The sequence below is a fragment of the Lipotes vexillifer genome, unplaced genomic scaffold, assembly GCF_000442215.2.
Source record: "Lipotes vexillifer unplaced genomic scaffold, Lipotes_vexillifer_v1.1 scaffold255, whole genome shotgun sequence".
Lineage (NCBI taxonomy): Eukaryota > Metazoa > Chordata > Mammalia > Artiodactyla > Lipotidae > Lipotes > Lipotes vexillifer.
The window spans coordinates 221,538-240,000 of NW_006794578.1; the positions used below are offsets into that span (position 1 = coordinate 221,538).

At 32.7% G+C, this 18,463-nt stretch overlaps 1 protein-coding gene across 3 annotated transcripts in view; it reads right to left on the reverse strand.

The window, feature by feature from the left end:
* NECTIN3 (nectin cell adhesion molecule 3) overlaps positions 1-18,463 on the reverse strand; it is a 131,902-nt gene that overhangs the window by 47,389 nt on the left and 66,050 nt on the right. The window contains exons 6-7 of one of the 3 annotated variants that reach the window (XM_007467232.1): positions 5,204-5,342; positions 2,752-2,836 (exon numbers count right to left, since the gene is read on the reverse strand). In XM_007467232.1, the coding sequence (XP_007467294.1) occupies positions 2,752-2,836; positions 5,204-5,342 (224 nt within the window). Of the gene's footprint in view, positions 1-2,751; positions 2,837-5,203; positions 5,343-16,421; positions 17,747-18,463 lie in introns of those variants that run through there. The other 2 variants (XM_007467231.1, XM_007467233.1) reach the window with 2 other exon arrangements.

Consider the following 18,463-nt stretch of genomic DNA (forward strand, 5'->3'; position numbering starts at 1 on the left):
GGGAAAGAAATAATATATTGAGGAATAGGGGGATGAAACAGAACTTTAACTGTTAACTCTAAATTTCTGTAGTGTTTGGATTTTTTTGTACCAAAAATATACCTACTTATTACCTATAATGTTAAGAAAAAATGTCCTGAGTTAGTATTTGTTTCCTAAATGAAGACTCACCTTTCTAGGATTACCAACTAATAACATGACAAGCTGGCGGTATTAATTATTCTTTGCCATCAGGCAAGACATTCTTCTTTTTATTTCCCTCATACTTATGTGTGCCTCCATACATCTTCTCTGCAGTATGGTAACAGTTCCATTCCCACTCAAGGAAATCACCCCCTCACAATACCAGGCCTCATCCTCCTAACCTATATTTAGAGGGAAAATTCTCAGGTATGAGTTTTGGCACTATTATCACAAAAGTAATGGTTAAGCAGGGGAAACAAAAGTTAAGTAGTAAGGAACTCTTTCTTTCTGTGGTTTCCCAAGGGTAGAACACTGATGCGTAGAACAAGTGGGACTCTCTTCCATTAAAGCCATGGTAATATTTGGAAGCATGGCCTGGCTGTAAGGGCTAGGGACTAATGACTTCAATTAGCAATTACCTCATGAGTTTAAAGCTGACAAGTTATCTACTGAAGTGGAACATTATGAAGGCATTTACTATTACAGCAGGCTATCATTGCATGAAACTAATTAGATAGTAATTACACACTTACAGATTTCTTGGTAACCAGGAAACAGTTCTATGTATTTTGCATTTTGATATCACAACATTAATTAAAACGCAGACAGCCATATAATTAACATACGACATTATAACACATGAATCATAACAAATTATCTTACTGATGGATAATGATTTTAGCCTAAATTATTCTCAAAATCTTTATAGAATTAAGATTATTTCATCTCCAACTCAAGTTTTGACTCTCCTAAGCAAAATGACAGCAACCAGCTGACCCTTAGCAATATTTTATAGACTCAGTTTTATAGCTAGAAGAGGGAAACAATCATGTTTTTCACCTGCTGAATTTAACAGATGAGGAAAAAGTCACAATAGTACTAAATGTAAATGGTCTCTGACTCCCAAAGTCCAATGTTTGTTATCCACTGCAGATGCTGTCCCACCAATTTCCTTTCTAAAATTTCCATTACTCTTTCACATAACTGTTCATTTCCACCTAGATTTATGCTTGTGATTATGCAATTTACTCTAATCAACAACTGAGTAATTTTATCACATGTATCAAAATCCTACTTCCAAAATTGATCCATCCAGGAAGACTTCTCTGACTCCAAGGATAAAAACTGCAGTTTGTACCACTGTCAAGTCATCCAAGAAAAATCTTCCTTTTGTGTTTATTTAGCAGTGCTTACATATATAGAAATTATATTTTCTTAACTAAAACCCAGGACACATGATCTGAGCCAAATAATTTTTTTTCAATTCATAAGCTTTTACAAATATTTAATTTGAAAATATTAAATAACAAGTAAATAAACTGATTTTAAGGACAAGAATAAAATTGTATGCAATTAGGGTTGTACTAAAAAATTACTAACAACACTCTTAAAAAATTCCCACACCTGAATCTAGAAATCCTCCAGTTAGTGACTAGCTTTGTGGAGGGAGAAAAACAGCTATCCATCTGCAGCAGTTAACAACACCTTTAGCTAAATATTTTGTTGACATTTCACACTACTTGTCAAGTTAATTTATTTGCCAAAAAAGATGTGAGGCTATATTCTTTATGTGAAAACAAGAGTTCTGTAAAGATGACGCATCTTCATCCCTAAGACACCAAACTTGTGCAAGATGACAAAGGTGGTGCTCATTGTCAGTGAGTGCACATGCCACGGAATGCTCCTCCCTGCCCCATGCCCAGGCAGGAGACTGGTTATATGGTCAACCTAGGAACAGAAGCTGAGAACATCTTAACAGAAATATTCCTTTGCCTTACTCAAGCTGAAGATACAGGACATAATTTAGGAGAAAAATATAGTGTCACAGGTAATAAAACCCCAATACAGGGTTAGAGCCCCAGGAGGCTGCACGGGTGATAGAGGAAAAAAGCAAAAACAAAACAATTAAAGTTAAGAATAAAAGCATTATGGCTTAAACTTTCCCAAGTAGAGCATATTAATCTAGATATAGAATCTAAGACAGAAGCACTGAATCAATACTTTCACACGAATTACTGTAAACTGATTCCAAAAGAAATTTTAAATTATCATAAGTGTAAAATGGGGCCCAATATTCATGCCCAGAATTTTAAATTGGAAACCTTTTGTTGCTAAATAAAGGAATGCTAAAACTTAGATGCATATACTGAAAATTTTGCATATACTGAAAAATAAACAAAAATAAAATACATATGCCAAGGAGAAAAACCTCTCCATCATACATTAGACCCTACCATTCAATTTTTCTACATTTTATATAAAAATGCATATTTTACAATGGATCATTACGTCAATAAAACTCTATTAACAATAAGTCTTCAGCCATAAGCTTTTGTAAAAATTTGTACTCCTAATACAGTGTTGATTTGTCTTACCTATACTGGCCATAACTTCTTTTCTTACCAATCTGTAGACTAAATTTGATCTCTTGAATGTTTCAGAGAAATGATTATATATTATTATGTAATATTTAATGTATAATGACTAGATAATATTTTGAAACAAATAATATACATTGCTTAATATTTTTTATTTCATTTTATTTTACGTGTACTCGGGAGCACTTACCTGATATAGAAGGTCTTTCTGAGGCAAAGGGGGGGACTGTCCTTCATACATAGGAGGTGGTTTATGTGTGGGTGGAAGGTCGATCCTGCATTAAAAAGTTTAAAAAATGCAATTGCCACTTTTAGCAAAAAAACAAAAAAAAAAGGGTGGGTCGGGGAAACATTCAAGATTCGCTTAAGTTTTGAGAATATTTTCCTCATACTAATATTTGTATTAGCATACATGTTTAATTCAGTTCTTACATTTCCATTAATCAATCATAATTGGAACAAAAAAGTCAACTGGTTTTAAAGGTTCTAATGTTTAGGACTAATCTGAAATAAACAATTGTTTGAAAAATCTAAAAAAGAGGCAAATAGAAGTATTGTTTGAACATTATTATTAGGCAAGTAATCTAGTATATAACTAATTAAGTACTGCACATTTTTACATATGACTATGCCTACCAACATTTTAAATATAGTCAAACATGTGTAATGGAAAACACTTTCCTCCAAAGTGTCATAAAAGTGATTTAAAAGACTATCTTAAAATGATAATGAAAAAATATGCTTATACTATATTTTGGAAATACTTCCATAATTAGTTTTCAAAAGCCATGGTTATTCTTAGAATATTCATCATGTAAATTAAGATTTTCAATCTACAAACCATTATAAATCTTAGCACCTGAAATAACTAGACCATTACATCCTTGGGGAATGCATTTATCTTTGCCAAACTGACCTAATCTACTAAAAAAAAGTACTTTCATATATTTTTAAATTGTTGCATTACAACAAAAATAGAATTAAATATATCTTGTAGCTCTCTGCATTTTAGAAAATAATTTTTCATATATTCTCCTACTTTTGAAGATCACAGATAACTAATTTTCAGTAATTGAGATTAGTAAATCAAATAAAAATTTTACCTATATTAAAAGATAAAGAGGATGAAAGCTATAGAGGCCAAAGAAATTACAAATTCTCCCTTCTCCATGTGGGCATGAAATTAATATTTTAAATGAACAGAATTCAAATAAAATGATTACATGGATGTAATTACTAGTCTACTAGTAAATTACCTTTTGGAAATTATAGAATAGTTTGAGATAATCTGGCAACTAAGATGAAGTTAACCACAAGCTAGATACTCTTGAAATATTAGAGGAATCGGTCTTACAGGTATTAGACTGAAAGGGTATTTTATAGTCCTTTTATTTAAAGTAATTATTTCCTTTAACGTAACAAAAATCACAGCAAATGTATAGCTCCAATATGCCGTAAGTTATTTAGATGAGAAAACCAGGGTTCATGGAGGTGATGTGACTCGTTCATGATCATACCACTAATTTGATCGTAATAGAGCTAACACCCAGGTGTCCTTAATCCAAAAAGATCAGTGCTCTAACTGTGCCAGATTAGAGAGGCAGAGACATACACAAAGCATTTATGAAGAGAGAAGAAATACATTCCTTCAGAGCCAGCTTCATGTCCTCATATAAAATCATTAATAACCACACAAGAAATAATGTCATTTGTATAGAACTTCACAGTTCATAAACATTATCTTATTCTACTCTTATCACAGCCATGTGAGGTAAGCAGGAAAAGTATTATTCACATTTCACAGATGAAGCAACAAAAGCTGCTGATGGAATTAAGTGAACTGGGACTTCGGTCTTTTGATTATACAACAGAGTGCAATTTCTGTTTTGTAATTCTATCTCATGATTAGGTCCAAAACATTGCTTTCTCTTTAAATAAAAGCACATTTTGTAATTCACCAAAACCAAATTTCTTTAAGATAAAAGCTTTAGGGCTTCCCTGATGGCGCAGTGGTTGAGAGTCCGCCTGCCAATGCAGGGGATACGGGTTCGTGCCCCGGTCCGGGAGGATCCCGCATGCCGCGGAGCGGCTGGGCCCGTGAGCCATGGCCGCTGAGCCTGCGCGCCCGGAGCCTGTGCTCTGCAACGGGAGAGGCCACGACAGTGAGAGGCCCGCGTACAGCAAAAAAAAAAAAAAAAGATAAAAGCTTTAAAACTCAATGTATTTAATAACTTTTGGCAGTTTAGAGTTAGTTATATCTATACATAAGACAGGCATAAACAATTTAAAGAAGTAATTTAAACTTCTAAGATTTTTTATATCTGTCTTTCAACTACTTCATGGAAGACCTGCATTTTTATTCAGAAGGCAGGACAACATAGCGTCATTATGTTACCATTTGGAAAGACATGTAATATACTGTAGGTTAAAAAGGTGTCTAATATATTTGTCTCTAGCAGCCCCTTGCAACTGTTTATTTACCAAAATGCAGTCAGACTTCCTGACAAAACCAGTCATCTTACAAAGACCTAACAGTATCTTTACTTCCATCCCTCAGACACTTTTCATATGAGTAGCTGTAAAGATAAAGACTGCCACATACTGAATATTCATAGTTGAACACAAGCAAAAAATTTACCTACACTTTGTCAAGGTAGGATGGTCTCTTTTTTCGAGGAGTCAACAGCACAGTCACAAAGATGGCAATGATGAAAAGGGCAAGGACAGCTCCAATTACAGCTCCAGCTACAGCTATAGAAGAGGTCTGCTTAAGTGGAACATCTGTAAAGTAACAAAAATTAGGTTTTTCAAACAATTTTAAGAGTTCTTGAGTTTGTGTCCTCTGATTTCTACAATGTGCAAGGACTGATTAAATATGTTATCCAACCACAAGTTTAGAAGACCCCAAATTTGATTCGTTACTTTTTGTAGCATTATGCTAACACATTTATTCCTTGCAAGATGTCACCTTAGCACTCCAACTTTACTTTTTTAAAGTGATGAAAAGAATAGCCCCAGTCAGGTATCAATGAGTGAATCTACTGTCAACGGGCAAAGAATGTCTGAACGAGAAAAGAAGATAGAGAAAAGGATGAAAACTAAGTTCTTACTCTAAAAGGTGATAAAAAAAAACCCCAAAATTCAGTAATCTTTAATGGAGTTAGCCAACAATGTATTGAATAGATTTTTAACTTTCATTCCATTAAAAGAAATTCTAAGAAACCAAAAACCTTCAAGAAAGGGAAAACAACACTAAAAAAAATCCCAGACGTAATAAATAGTCAAAAAGTGACATTGCAAAATCTAAGATTTTAAAATAGAAGTATTATTAAACAGTACTTGCTGCATATAACTTCCTTTAGTTCACACACATTTAATACAAATTACACTTTAAAGATAGTGTCTATACTACAAAATTATGTAAATTCTTCCCTGTCTCCTGGCTATAGACATACTCTATCATTTCTGAATACCAATTTCTCTTTTCCAGCCTGCACCACAAAATTTTATAAGAAAGGATGTTAAAAACATACTTAGTAGTTAGCATTTCACACAATTCTAAAAAAAATGTCACCCTACTTTATGAACTCCCAATTAAAGGAATTTACTAAAGTTATTTTCAAATATAAGTATTATGGATAGGGCTTCCCTGGTGGCGCAGTGGTTGAGAATCTGCCTGCCAATGCAGACGACACAGGTTCGAGCCCTGGTCTGGGAAGATCCCACATGCCATGGAGCAACTGGGCCTGTGAGCCACAATTACTGAGCCTGCGCGTCTGGAGCCTGTGCTCCGCAACAACAGAGGCCGCAATAGTGAGAGGCCTGCGCACCGCGATGAAGAGTGACCCCCACTTGCCACAACTAGAGAAAGCCCATGCACAGAAATGAAGACCCAACACAGCCATAAATAAATAAATAAATAAATACATTGTGTATAAAAAAAAAAAAAAAATAAGTATTATGGATATGACAAAACCATCAATCCTTATGTGTAGGTATTATTTTGACAATTTCAGCCATATTAAACCCAATAACTGAATTTTGTGAAGCGACCCATCAGTTACAAAGAACCTTCAATATACATGATTTTATCTTTCTAACCAGTAAGAAAGATATTTAAGGTAACATTCTATAAATGAAGATACTGCTATTCTAAAGTTAAATATTCTGCCCAAGGTCATTCAGTCAATGAATAAGAGAGAACACAGGGTGAAATAAAGCTAGGTTAGGGCAGGATAGAAACGTCCACCCATAAGCCCTTTTTGGGAAATGTTTTTTCCGCAAGATCTAACGTAGTCTCTCCCTTTGGGTACCCTATTTGGAAACGCCGAGCTCTTCATCTTCAATTAAATTGACGTTCATATAAACCCTTAAATAATTACAATTACTGTTGGAATCCAGACATGGCAAATTTAAATAGAATTAAGCACTATCAGCTTTGAAATATGTTTTACCTACTTACCATCACGGTATTTCCAAATACATACATAGTGTATTTAGAAGCATTTCCCAACTGTTCATATTAAAATGTGATTCATGTGGTGCTTTAGATTGCTAAAAAAAACATTTTAGGGCTTCCCTGGTGGAGCAGTGTTTGAGAGTCCGCCTGCCGATGCAGGGAACGCGGGTTCGTGCCCCAGTCCGGGACGATCCCACATGCCGCGGAGCGGCTGGGCCCATGAGCCATGGCCACTGAGCCTGCGCGTCCGGAGCCTGTGCTCCGCAACAGGAGAGGCCACAACAGTGAGAGGCCTGCGTAACGCAAAAAACCCAAAAAAAACAACAACAAAAAAACCCCATAACGTTTTACTTTCTTGCCAATTATAAAAATTTCTTTAGCAAACTAATGATCTTGTGTTTATTAATGGTTCATTAGCCTCATTCTAGACTAAAAATCTTATACCAATGAGCACCAAGGAACCCAATCTGATCATCTTTCAAATACTGAATAGAATCTAAAAATATACAATTATTTTAAACAATATAACCAGCTTCATTGTTCAGGATGTTACCCTCGTCTGCTAATACATACCTGGTTTATCTTCCTGTTGTTGCTCATTTCTCTAATCACTACTAACTCCATTTGAATATGTGCTACATGAGAAAAAGATTTGAAAACCAAGCCAGTCAAGTATTACTCTGCTCTTATAAATGTAGAAAAAAGACTTGGGATGATTTAGGGCTAGTCTTATCTTCTACACTATCACTTTTCCCCCCATGTAAGTTATAGCTTTGTATTCGGTTTTTAACAATAGGCCAATTGAAACCTATTAAGATTACATGACCAAGGTTATTTGACCAAGGTCATACACCTTGTCAGTGGCAAAAATAAAAAATCCCAATGTGTCAAGTATGCTACCTATTCTACAATAGTTAGTCTAAAGATTTCCTTTTAATGGAATTTTTTATTTTGCTAAGGAATAAAGTGGCCCTATCACTTTTGCCCAAGTGTGAAGAATTTAAACTTGGGTGTTCTTATTTTGATGATAATGACAAAGTTGATACCATATTTATGTAATACTTCTGAAATTATTTTTCAAAAACTCAGGTTACTCTTTGAATATAATTAGCCCAAATTAAGATTAAGATTCTCAATCTTAACACATCATATATATATATATATATATATATATATATATATATATATCACTCAACCCCAACATATCATTATAAATTCTTCATCAAACCTCACACCTCCTACAAGAAAGCCTTTCATTTAATCTTAGCAATAATATTTAATTTGATAGTGTTTTGTAAGTAATAAATCAAAATCAGACTTTTAATATCCTAATGTAATTCCCAACTCTGAATATATACAATTTTTAATATCCTGAAGTAATTCTCAAGTCTATATAGATACTATTCTTTAAACATTTAAATTATGGTCTACTTATCCAATTCTGTCCCATTAGTCTTCTAATTTCTAGCTCTAGAATTCCATAACTGAGAGGTGACTGTATGTATACTGTAACTCTTCCTTCTATTTTAATTTGAGCATATTTATTTCACTTGGTTCCACTCATTCTTTATTCATCTCTAACTTTTTTTGCACACCTCTTCTTAGTATTGGAACAGGCTAGTAAGTGCTGAAATGAGGAAGTGGAAGAAAAGTTAGGTAGAGTCCATTTACCAACTGGATATCCTACTCTACATAGGTAAACTAATTACGTACATATATGACATATATATTTCCTTTTCTGATTCTTCAACTTACTGAGAAAAGAAGAAATAATATATTTAAGAGTATTAAGGTTTTAAAAGTATTAATGGGTGATGAACACTAGTATGAAATGCAAAGGAAGAGCTCAAGTTTCTTGCATTCAAGTCAAAGAATTTTGACGAAAATTGAGAATTTAGCCCCAACACTGCCTCCCCACATCCCTGTCCTCATAATCTACATAGACTCTATATTCCAACAAAACCACTACAAGGAGAAAAAAAATTTAACTAAGCAAATGTATAAAAATTTGGCATTTTTCAACATTAAGCTAGTTTACTGAGTGACTGACGTGAAGCAATATTACCTTACCATCACCTAAGGAGATGTTCTACTAAATCTAATTGTATGCTTACAAGCAGCAGAAAACAAAAAGACAAAAGCATTAAAATATTTAGTATTAAAGGACTGGTGCATGTCTCCCAAAAGAACATCTTTCTGTTATCATAGCTGCTTATTAACCCATATACATTGGAAACTCACCTCCAAAAACAGAAAAATAGCATTCCTCAATACAACCAAAGTACACTATCCATAATTAAAGACACCATGCATATACCTTATGGAGAAAGCTATTAAAAATCAGTTACAAATCATACAAAAAATTTAATACAGATAGGAGAAATAACTTTCATTACTTTTTGAAAAAATATACATATATATTATAGATATTAAACTGAATTAAAGTTTTTCTTTGTTTTCACTGATACAAGTGAATAAAGCCTACGTAAAGGCTATTCAAACATGTGCTCACCTGATTCACATCTGAAACTGAGGCATTATAAAGTTTTTAAAAGTTAAATACTATTCTATACACTAAAATACGTGTTTCTGGCAATTTGCTAAAACCATTTAAAATGGGTGAGTACAGAAATCCAGTCCCTTTTTACACTTACATTAAAACACCAAATCCCAAGAATTGAGATGTTAAGTTTCATCCCTCTTTTTCTTCATTTCCTCCACCCAAACTTCTCTGATGCCATGGATTGATTCACAGCTTAATGTAATACCCTACAAACTTATCTTCCCAACTTTCATTTGGGATTAAATTCATATATCCCTATAATACATGTTACTGTATTACCAAATTTTCCCCATATGCCCCACTGTTTTATTTTTCAATAGCCATTTTAATGCTTATCTTTTCAATACAACATCTAAGCCTTTATATCCATCCAAATATTTATCTCACTATTTTTTAATAAAAGTCCTCTATTTGGGTCAGAACAGTCTCCTCAACTTCTCATCCAACAAATTACCAATAGTAACCGAACATGTGCCGGGCCTTGTGCTAGGAATGCTAAGGATAAATTTTACACAGTTCCTGTCCTCACAATAGAGCAAAAGCCTCAAGGTAGGATCAGAGAATCCATAAAAATATTTATTTTCCAATGAAGTATAGGAAGAAGTCATCACTTTTCTAAAAAAAGAGAGGGAGAGGGCATTTAATAAAAATTACTATTGTACTAGCATGGATTGGCACTAGTAGCCCTAGTTGGTCCATGTGTCAGATGGCACCCTGCCACACAGGGCACCCAAAATTTCCTATAGGAAGTGTGGAGTGGGACAGTTCCAGAATGAAAGTAAGTAAACAGTTACATCTTTACTTGGTTGTCTCTCTCAACATAGCATCCTGTGACAGACATTATTGTGATGTATGGGAGCTCAGCTGAATGAACTAAAAACTTACCTAGATTTAACTAAAAGTCAAAAATGTAAAGGAGGCATGACATGCATGCTCTAACAGGTGAACATCTGACTCATAAACCAAGTGAGGGTATCAGTGTTAATCCGTGTTATATACTAGCTGGCATTTAATCCAAGTAAATGCCATTCCTGCAAAAAACTGACAGAATGTAAGATAACATCAATAATGTACGCACAAATAACAACAAAACCCCACAAAAATGGCAATGCAAATAACTTCTTCCTAATACATAAACTTTACCAGTTACATTATGAAATAAAACCATGGCAATCTAATCAGATGTGACAAATGAACCCCCCAATCAAATACATTTGGAAACCAAATAAAACAAATTTATATTCATTCTTATTAATAACAAACTTCACACTAAACCCATACTGTGCTGAAATAGCTCATGTGAGTGGAGATTAGCATGATACTGAAAAATCAAATAACTTGAACATGAAGACTAGCTCTAAAAACAGTAGTTGGGATGAAAACTGTTAAGGTACCCAACAATGGACTTTGAATCTACTTGTTTTTGAGAGGTGGCTTAGCTTTCATACCTAAAAACAAGTGTTAAAATATACTCAACATGGACTTAAAACTTTGAAACACTGAATCAAAAAGTATAAAACTAAGATTAAAAAAAAATGAAGCACAATTATATGGTTTTCTCAAAAATGTTTTAGCAAGAAAAAAAGTTAACTTTTAAAATGAAGCACAATTATATTGTTTACCCAAATATTACTGTTTTAGTGAAAATAATTAGTATTTTAAAATGTTATTTCAGCAGATTAAAAATTTGTTTTTTTTGAATATTTTTAAATGCACATAACAAAATTCTATGGTAGCACATATATAATTTATAAACATACGTATTAGGAGTACGAGTACATATTAATTTTTAATTGATAGGCACAGTCAAGAGTATTGAAGAGCACTGATCTAAAGAAGATAGATAATAACTAGAATAAAATGTGAGGTTACAATAGAGGAGATATAAGTTGATAGAAAAGAATTATGAACAGCAATTATTAATTCTAAAGGGAAAAGTTTCATAAAACTATAATTTGAGCTGGACCTTGAATATGGACTGGTTTCCCAATATGGCAAAGGGAGGAAAGGGTATTTCAGGTAAAGGGAGCAGCATGAACATAATTATTAAGACATTAAAAGCACATGGTACGGTAAAAAAAGAGTTAATAGATCTAGAAATTATGTAGGTTCCCTGTTAGTAGATCTAGGCTTTGAGCATCAAATGGCTGCTAATATTGAAAGAAAACGAGGTAAAGACTATGCACCTTCTGATAGAGGAACATACCACCACTGAAGTAACCTTGCCCCCCAAATTAAACCTTAATCTTATCAAGGCTCTAGATCTGTCAACTTACAGAAAATACAGAGGTGCAACTGGCACAATCCAAACTGGAAAACTGCAGGACAGATGAAGCTGTTTCTTCACCAAAAAAACTGCATGGGAAAAGTGCGGGAGTGGGGAACAGCACACAGAGAACACACAGATTAAAAGACATCTCAACCAACCAATGTATGGATCACATTTGGTTACTAGCTAAAACTGCAAAAAAATATGATTAGAAATTTGAACACTCACTGGATACTTGATATTAAGGAATTATTCATTTCTGGTGTAGTAATGAATCTGTGGTTACTTTCTCTAAATGTTCCTTAACTTTTAGAGCTACATACTGATATATTTACAGATGAACTAATGGCAGGAGGGATTATATAGACAGAAATTTAAATAAAATAAGACTGACCATGCACTGACAATAACTGAAGCAGGTACATGAACATTCATTTCATTATTCTGTCTTACTATTGCATATTTTTTAATAATAATCTTTTTTTTTAACAGGAAGGTCAAAGCCTCTAGGTTGTTTCCTCTAGCTTTTAGATCAAACTGTCCCTTCAAGACTAGGTTTTCCCTGAGATATTTCTCATAACTGAGACTGTGAAATCAGGTATCACATCTATGTAGAAGTATTATGCATGAAAGGAAATAAGGCCTTGAATTATTCTCAAGTTTTGAGAGTTATACTTTAAAGTTATTCTGCTAAATTCACTTTCACTAGGCTTCATCCATAGTGCCCAGCCAGAACAAACAGCAGCTATTAACTAAAAGGCAAGTGAAATAAAACATCACAAAATTGAATCATATTTTACCCTTCAAAATTGAAATGAACATGATAAAATAACTATTATCAAGGTTCAAGAAAAGAAATGACCCCTAAGGGTAGGTATATATAGCAAAAGCTTTTGTAAGCAATGTTTGGTTTCAAGCTCTTGATGGAAACCTATCACTACTCATCTCAAAGTAGACATGTACTTTAAAAAAAAAGTGTAGCTTACTGGAATAGAAGAAAACAGAAATGCCTGAACAGAAACAATTTTTTAAAAAAACACCGAAAAGTTGGTATACTCTGTACACTATTCCAAAGATTCTTTCATGCATGAATTTTTATTGGTATAACAAGAATGAAACCAAACTTAATCCAGTCAAATTGTAAGTTATTTGAAAAAAACTGCTGCTTTCTCTAAAATAAAGTTTAGGGGGAAAAATGTATCAAATTTTAATTTATTTTATCTTAAAATATTTTAGGTTTTATAATAGTGTTTATTTATTTTATTTTTATTTTATTTTATTTTTTTGGCCGAGCCGCGCAGCGTGTGGGATCTTAGTTCCCCAATCAGGGGTGGAACCTGCACCCCCTGCAGTGGAAGCATGAAGTCTTAACCAACAGACCACCAGGGAAGTCCCTGTATCATAATTTCAAATGTCAGAAATGAGGACAGGGAGAAGGTAACTACAAACAATAAGAAACAATGTCATTCCTACTCAAAGCAGCTCACAAGCAACAAGTTAAAAACACTAAATGCCAACTTAAAAAATATTTTATGAAATGTGTTAATTCCAAACTGAAAGCTAATATATAAAAAATTGACTTACGTCAAAGTCACAGCAAACATTTAAAATTTATTTTAACTGCTAGGACTAGAGATAGAAGATAATTCATGACTGTGGAGAATGTTACTGATGATATGTATAAATGAGATAAGAATTATATGATTAATTAAAAGTAAATTTTATAATGGTTATCATGCCACCTTAGATGTTTCCTCAAACTTTATTTAACTGTATCCTTAACCTGATATAGTCTTGTTTGGAAAGAGAAATAAAATAGGTTTCTAATTCCACAAAACTTCATTAATTAAAGGAAACTAGGTTACACACACACACTCTCTCTCTCTCTCCAGCAAAAATCAAAATGCGGACAAAGAAGGTAATCCAGAGCCATAGGCTTGTTACAGAAATATGCCTCTTAAGAATTTTTTTAAAAAACTTTTATTTAAAGATTTATTGAATGGCTATTGGGGCTACCACCTGATAAGTAACTTGGTTAAAAAAAAAATCCCTGGTACAAATTAAAACTAAATATATCCCAATATAACAAAAATTTGAGAAAAGAGCTTTTTATGGATGATACATTAACAAGTAAACAGGAAAAACAATCCAATCTGTAAATCATTCATTCCCCTGTTAGAATTAAAAAATCAATATGGGTACCATTTCTTCCTTTCTTTCACTTTACATTGATTACTTCCACACATTAACAACTTCTTGTTCATACTTTGTTTCAGCAGTATTTACCAAAAGCAAAATCAAACTAAAATCATATGTTTTTGCATCTAATTTTGCTACATTTCTCTCAATTTTTGCACTTATACATTGTACTTCCTATAGCCCCTTATGCGAACATTCAGCCAGGCTTACCATTATAACTTTCCTATATATGGCTATCAGAAGCAATACCTACTACTGAAAAACCCTAATGGTTTCTTTAATGTTAGACTTATCAAACAGAAACCTTTCAGGCACATGGTAAAATACTATATCTTTCAACTATAAAGTACTTCTCAGATACCACTTTTAAAGTCAACCCCTAGCCTATTAAAGTTTCAACATATTTTAATAAAAATGCAAAAAAGGGAAAAACAAAGAGTTGAATTCATCTCCACTGTATTACTGAAGTACTTTAACTACTGTGAAAGAAAACTCTAAAGTGAACACAAAAATGAAAAACCAGTTCAAATATAAAGGTAATAAACACAGCCAAAATAAAGTAAAACTATTCTTCCACCTTTTCTAAGAAGAGAGTAGGAGTTCAATACATCAATTAGCTGTGCACATTACTGATACTCAAAAAGTAATTTAAAAAACTGTTTATTAATATGACTATGTTTACAAACAAGTCTCTATGTACAGTAAACATACATAAAGCTCTAATAAACAATAGTGCAATGCTTCAGAAAGTCTTAAGCACTAGTATCATATCCTATTCTTAAAATTCTGAAGTCTTTTAGTAGCTTGCCAGATGATTTAGAAAGGATGCAGAATATATCAAATACTCACTTGCAGTGTTCCATGTCACTCCCTATTGCCAAAAACAAAACAAAAACAAACAAAAAAAAACCCAACAAAAACTAAACAAAAAACCCTAACCACACAATGGCCACTATTTAAAAGAAAGTTCATGATCACTAAGTAGATATTTATATTTTAAAATACAGTTCTTGGAATACATTGCTAATTTCCTTCGGATTAGAGTCAAGTTGTGATTTGTACAATATTCTAAATGGGATTACTCTTCTCAGATTCATATGACACTTCAAACCACTATTCTAAAGAGGATGTTTTGCTCAAAAAAGCCACAAATTTGCATCTTCCATGGAAAAAAGTTTTAGACTCATCTTATGGCCATATCATTGCTAACATTTAAATAAAAAAATAAAGTCACTTTGATCATAAGGTATTATCAAGAAAGTTTTTCTTCCAATGATTGGGACCAAAGAGTCTTAATATTGGTCAGTGGTTAGCCATATTCAAACCAAATATTTTTAACAAGACATCAATGAACTTAACTGTATCCTTAACCAACACTTTACTGTTATACTAAATGTTTGAGGGAGAGAAATAAAATAGATTTCAAACTTCCACAAAATACTGCTATGTTAAAATAAAGCAAACTAGGTTATAATCACTGAGAATAAAGCCTTCACTACTTGCAAAATTCTATGAACATGTTAGAACTTTGCCTTATAAAAACATTTTTTTAGATTTGATGAGGAAAGTACCTACTTTGCCATTTTATTAACAAAATAAGTTATTTAATTTATGATTCTCCTGCTAACTTCTATTTCAACTCCCTGGAAAAACTCCTAAGGCAATTCGACACAGTCCTTTTCAAATGAATCATCAACAGATAAAACATATTCTTTGGTCTTCAAATTAGTTGTCATCATTATAATTGTATAGGACTCCACTGTAGAAGCAATTTAATTACCTAACAAAGAAGATCCACATTTGAAGATTTAGGTAAGATTTCTTTTTCAAAAGATACATGATTTTTGGAAAGGATATACTTAATTATGTAAAAAACAAAACAAAAAGACCTCATGATGTTTCCAGTTTTAATTGGAAAAACAAAAATCTTGAAACACATACATACATTTAGGAGGAAAAGGGGGATGGTTTGTCAATATCCATCAGCAAGTGCTAGTGATTGGTTCTATAACTCAGATTTTTTCTTGTTAAATCTCAAATTTCCAAGTTTATTCTATTTTTTTCCTATATATTTATCCATTTGAACAACATCAATAATAAATGACTAAAACAAGATGGTCTACAAAACTCTCTGCACAGATTCTTGGCTGAAATGTTTGTCTCATTTCTAAAAATGGTACTCCAATGGTTTTCCATATACTGAAATGCTCTCTCTGCACTCTATTAAACTATGTACCACCTTTTCATTATTATTCTTGTATTTAGGACATAAATCATTAAAACAAAACTACCACTTCATGTACCAAAACCTATGTTCACATGACAATATAAGCACTGCCCTCCAGAGATGAAAAAATTGTAGTAATTATCATGTTTAAAAGGCATGTTTTTATTACTCTTGTATGTATTCTGGACAAAAATATTGATCAGCTAATTATGCTCTTCCACACATCATGTTCACTGAGTGTACTACCACAGTTTTTAGTGCAACAAAATACCTTTGAAAAGCCACTCTACAGTAATTATGGCAAGGCTCATTAAAATGCAGAGGTAAAGATTCCATTTGTATAGAAACATAGAAAATAATGTCTGAAAAGAAAAGGTGTTTCATCAGGCTGAATTTTTTGTATACTAAAAATATATATAAACATTTCTTGAATTAGTTTTATAGTCAATTTTGATGTAGTATCATTTAGTGGTGATAAATTTTGAGAGGTATATGTTTAACAAACATTTTACTTGAGATTATAGTCTTAGGTAAACACTTAATACACAATGCCAAGGTAGTTTCCTTTTTTTTTTTTAACTTTTGTACCAAAAAAGTCATTCATTTAACGTTGACATTTCTTCTTACCTGTGTGCCTCAGACCAATAAAGTACTCTGCATTAAAATTTAAATCTTGAGACAGTAGTACAGCATTGAAAAAAAAAAATGTAAAGCAGCTCAGATACACTGAACCCAGATTTTACATTTGTTTGTCAAATTAGAATATAAAAAGCTTGAAAATCAAGTTGAAAAGCTTATTATTCCTCGAGAAAAAGTATGAACAATCTGAAAATGATCAACTAGTATGAATGAAACATTGTACATAGTTAAGTCACATTTAGTGGCTGCTAAACATACCACTCCCTCCTGGAAATTACGGAACCATCTACATGTGAAACTAAGTCATCTTCATTTTCATCATACTGTTCATCGCTGACGAACTTCATTCCCATTTTTAGATCTTCATAATAATCCATTGGTCTTTCAAACCTACTGAGATTTTCTACATTGTTCCACTGAGTTTTTTCATGCTCTTCTAAATAGTCTTTCCGTATTAGATTGTTCACTGGATTTTTGTTTTCTTTTTTTACACTGTCTGGGTAAGAATCAAGCTCATCTTGTTGAAGAACATCTATCTGTGATTCTTTTTGCATATCTGATGGTGGAATGTAGTTCTTGGCAAAGTAGTCTCCACGAAACGTCCGTCTTCTCCTATAGCAGAATATTCCAGCCAAAACACTTACAAGTACTACAAAGAGAGCCCCACCCACTACACTAGCAATGACTGTGCCAATTGTGTCATCCTTAATTGTTGCCAAAGTTGACAATGGGAAGGGCAATTTTTTTGGTTCTGTTGCTAGATCCTCGAAGTCAGCAGTTGAGGGATGCCACTGAATTGTAGGCTGAAGGGTGGTAGTAGTAGGAGGATCTAATGGAAACGGTAAAGATAGACAAGACACAGAAAGGCAAAGAATGTCAATGCAGGCTGATTCAGCAGCAAGTTGAAAAGACAGCACAGTTAATGAAAATATATTCATAGTAACAATAGTTTTTCATTCTTAATTTAAGATTAGAAAGTAGTGATACTTCTATATGTAAAAAAAAATAAATCTGACACTTAGTCAGTTATCAATTATGTAAAGGGAATGAAAAATTATGTAAGGTGTAAATCCTAAATTCTTCTATTCCAAGTTTAAGTGTGATACTGTATTCTAAGAATACTTTTTCTTTTAAATTAAGACTATTATTTAAGTGTCCTATATACAGCTGGCTTAAGAATTATCATTACTAAAAAATTAAATCAAATCATTCAAATGTACATTTTCTTAGCCAGTAGCACAAGGAAATAACAGAATAATAAAAGAATGAAAAAATTAAAATATGTTTTCTTGAAATCCATCTTTACCTAATATAGTTTATATTTGTAAGAGCTGAACTTATCTTTAAAAGAATGAAAAACTATAGATTCTTGTTAAGTGGCCATAGTATAAGCTGTTGACTTAATAATTCTCTCAAAAATATTTTCCTTAAATAAAGAAAACTTTAATTTTTAGAAAGGACATATGTAGTCTATACCATTATTTAGCGATTTAAAAAATAAAAAGCACATTTTTATGTTAGCCAGATGGGCTATTATCAAATGAGA